Source organism: Capricornis sumatraensis, chromosome 15 (assembly GCF_032405125.1).
Source record: "Capricornis sumatraensis isolate serow.1 chromosome 15, serow.2, whole genome shotgun sequence".
Taxonomy (NCBI): Eukaryota; Metazoa; Chordata; class Mammalia; order Artiodactyla; family Bovidae; genus Capricornis; species Capricornis sumatraensis.
In genome coordinates, this window is record NC_091083.1 from 68160449 (window position 1) to 68163722 (window position 3274).

The following is a 3274-nucleotide window of genomic DNA, read 5'->3' on the forward strand; positions in this document are numbered from 1 at the left end:
TACAGGATCCCGGAAGTACTACTCCGCGCCCCGGAAACGTTTCCTCGGATCTCGAGTGCGCTCCAGCTCGCGTTCCGTGTAAGACGTAGATCTGAGCGACCGAAGCCACGAGCGAGGTGAGGTGGGGGCACCGTGGCGCGGGGACTCGAACGCACAGTGGGTGATGGAGTCGGGCTACACCCTTCTTTTCTTTCTCGGATTTCCCAGAACCCCTGGGCCGGTTCCCTATCTCACCTCCTCTGGCCCCTGCTGGAGTCTCGGGCTGGCGGCTAGGCCCACACTTCCCTAACCTTCGAACCCCGCAGATGCCGGTGGCCGTGGGTCCCTATGGACAGTCCCAGCCAAGCTGCTTCGACCGCGTGAAGATGGGCTTCGTGATGGGTTGCGCCGTGGGCATGGCGGCGGGGGCGCTCTTCGGCACGTTTTCCTGTCTCAGGTGAGGGGCGCGGGCGGTGATCTCTGGGGACTACCTGATTTTCCCACCCTACAGCTCTCGGCCTACAGCCCGAATAGAGCTTACTACTTTCCAATTCTGTCGCTGCCCTGTAACGAACGAGACTGTTTTCCTAATCACCTTCAGTCTGGGAGGACAGATGATAATCTAAATGGTTGAGAATAGGGTTGGAGCCTGGGTTTCAAGCAGAAATGAGGTCAGTAAACCTCTACATCATGTACAATTCTAAGCGCAAATCAGACCACACTTAACAGAGAACCTGGCACATATTAAGTGCTCAATTAATGGCTGTTCTGTTTTACTCCTGTTAGGCGCATGGCGAAACAAACTTGATTAATTTCACTGCGCTGGGAACAGGATGTAGAAATTAAGCAGATAAACTCTACACTCTATAGTTTTTACACATAAAAGACGCTACTGTTCCTGGTAAATTATCGTTTACTGAGCGTTTACTGTGTCACAGTGCTGAATGCCCTGTTATCACAACACTGCTGTGAACGTTAAGAGCCTCATTGTACACTTGACACAGCCTGTAAATTGCACTTAGTTCTTGACCCCAGGTCTGACCCCCCAATCATTGTTTTAACACTAGGAGACCATCTAAAAAATGTTCTATTGGATCATGTATACCCTGGAGGCAAAAGCAGCACCCAAAAATGATTTCCCTGTTTCTGTACTTTATACTGCTTCTGTTGCCTCCCACAAACTCGTCAGTTGCCTAGAGATCCTAATGGATCCTTTTCCTTAGCATTACTCACTCCATGGGGCAAGAGATAATAATGTCCTGCCAGACTTCAGCAGTGCCTGATTATAAATTGGAAAGGGGCAGTTAATGCTCCTCCCTGTATTGTTGTTCCCAAGTGGCCCCATCTTGGTTTCCTCCTCCCTCAGGATCGGAATGCGGGGTCGGGAGCTGATGGGCGGCATCGGAAAAACCATGATGCAGAGTGGCGGCACCTTTGGCACATTCATGGCCATCGGGATGGGCATCCGATGCTAATCAGGGCAGTGGTTGCCCACAACATCCACCCCCTCCTATCAGTTCCATCCCATGTGTACTATAATAAAGCAAGTCTTTGAGTATTCGGAGTTTCTGTTTAGAAGCATTTTTTCCTCTCACAGCCTATTACCCAGCTTGCTTAGAGATCTTCGGAGGTGGGCTGAGGTTTGGTTTCTTGTTTCACAAGAGCTTTCACTGTTAATTCAAACTCGGAATGATTTATCATGCATTAAGACTGTTCATAGCTTCTTGGAAATCCTTATTATTCAGCTCTTTAAGGTTGATGCTATTAGTTTCTCACCTTTAAAATGTTAAATCTACATTTCCTCAAGGTCACACTACATTAACCAGCCTTATTTCCAGTGCTATTACCTTGTATACCCAAATATTGTCTTCAGAAGATTTGATCAGAAAAAGAACAAATTCAAACCACTTTTGTAGCCTTGCAACTTCAGATGGCACTAGCAGCAAGAATCCACCTGCTAATGCAGGAGGCCGGGTTCCGTCCCTGGGTTGGGAATAGCCCTGGAGGAGGGCCTAGCAACCCACTACCCTACTCTTGCCTGGAGAATCCCACGGAGAGCCATGAGTTTGCAGCCAGCCACGACTTAAGCAACTTGGCACGCAGCTCACACAGCTTCATCTCAGATGATTTTCTAACCAATCATCAATGAGAATGAAACTTATCAGCTGACTCTCCTTCCTTTTAACTGGTTAAGGTAGTTTCTCCATTATCAGAAGTGCTCACCTGTACAGGCAACATATTCCTTGATACTTAGCTGCCCCTCAAGAATTTGTTATTAAGAAAATGGTGGGACTACCCTGGTTGTGTGGTTAAGACTCCACACTCCCAGTGCTCAGGCCATGGGCTCAATCCCTCCCTGGTCCAGAACTAAGATGCCTCATTGCACAGCCAAAAAAACCAGAAACAAAAAAACCAACAAAAAATGGTAGTTAACTGTTTTGATGAGATTAAATAAATACCTGAAGTTACCTTTGCTGGCCCAGTTCCCTAGAAAAAAACCTGCTAGTACTTGATTCAAGAATAAAATCTTTAATTACAAAGATACTGATAGTTTGGGGGGAAAAAAAAAATTGTCATGTAAGTCTCTGCCACCCAAAAACTGCTGCTCCGTGTTCAAAAGATTATCTTGAATTTTTCCTCCAGGTTAAATAATTGAAATTACAAACATCCTTCAAATGGGGTGGTAGAAAACTGTGATGCCTCCAAAGTCAAACCAATTAATCTTGATACCGGACTAAATTTGTAATACTTGCCCTTCATCCCTAACAATTTTAAGGGTTTAGAAATCAGGTGAGGAAATCCATATTGGAAGGAGTAATTAGGAGTAGCATCACCTACTCAAAGATTTGATCTAGATACAAAAACTTGAAGCAGAGTTCAGAGTATGAATTGGGAAGGGTTGCTGCCCAAGTGAAATTAAGTTCAAAACTGCACTTAATTTGGGAAACCACTTTGAATTTACCCAATTATTTACTTTTAAATAATGAAGCCCGCCTGGCCAAAAATGCCCGAACAACACAGGAGAAACTTAATGCCCAGGGTTGAGGCCTAAGCAAACCTGTTTGGGTTTTCTTTGTATCATAAATCCCTCAAATTTTATACAATATCCTAAATAACAAGTGTATTAAAACTCATAGAGGAATGTAGAGGGACAACTTGAGGACAACAGTTTCAATTAAGTTCTGAAGAATCAACTGAAAAAGTCAAAGAAACTAAAAGGCTATTGTAATTTCCAAGTTTCTATGACTTTAAAACGTCTCAAAAATGAAGATTTCTTATGGCCTTTTTAAGAGAA

At 44.6% G+C, this 3274-nt stretch overlaps 1 protein-coding gene across 1 annotated transcript; it reads left to right on the forward strand.

The window, feature by feature from the left end:
* Positions 1-39: 39 nt before the first annotated feature.
* Positions 40-1528, forward strand: ROMO1 (reactive oxygen species modulator 1). Its single transcript, XM_068986738.1, has 3 exons — positions 40-116; positions 306-436; positions 1346-1528. The coding sequence occupies exons 2-3, from the start codon at positions 306-308 to the stop codon at positions 1452-1454; spliced, it is 240 nt and encodes a 79-aa protein (XP_068842839.1). The 5' UTR covers positions 40-116; the 3' UTR covers positions 1455-1528.
* Positions 1529-3274: the final 1746 nt, after the last annotated feature.

Bases quoted from the DNA above. Each gene is read 5' to 3' on its own strand.
- ROMO1 (XM_068986738.1), top strand. From the start codon at position 306: ATGCCGGTGGCCGTGGGTCCCTATGGACAGTCCCAGCCAAGCTGCTTC. The intron at 437-1,345 runs GTGAGGGGCGCG...CTCCTCCCTCAG, and splicing joins GGCACGTTTTCCTGTCTCAG to GATCGGAATGCGGGGTCGGG.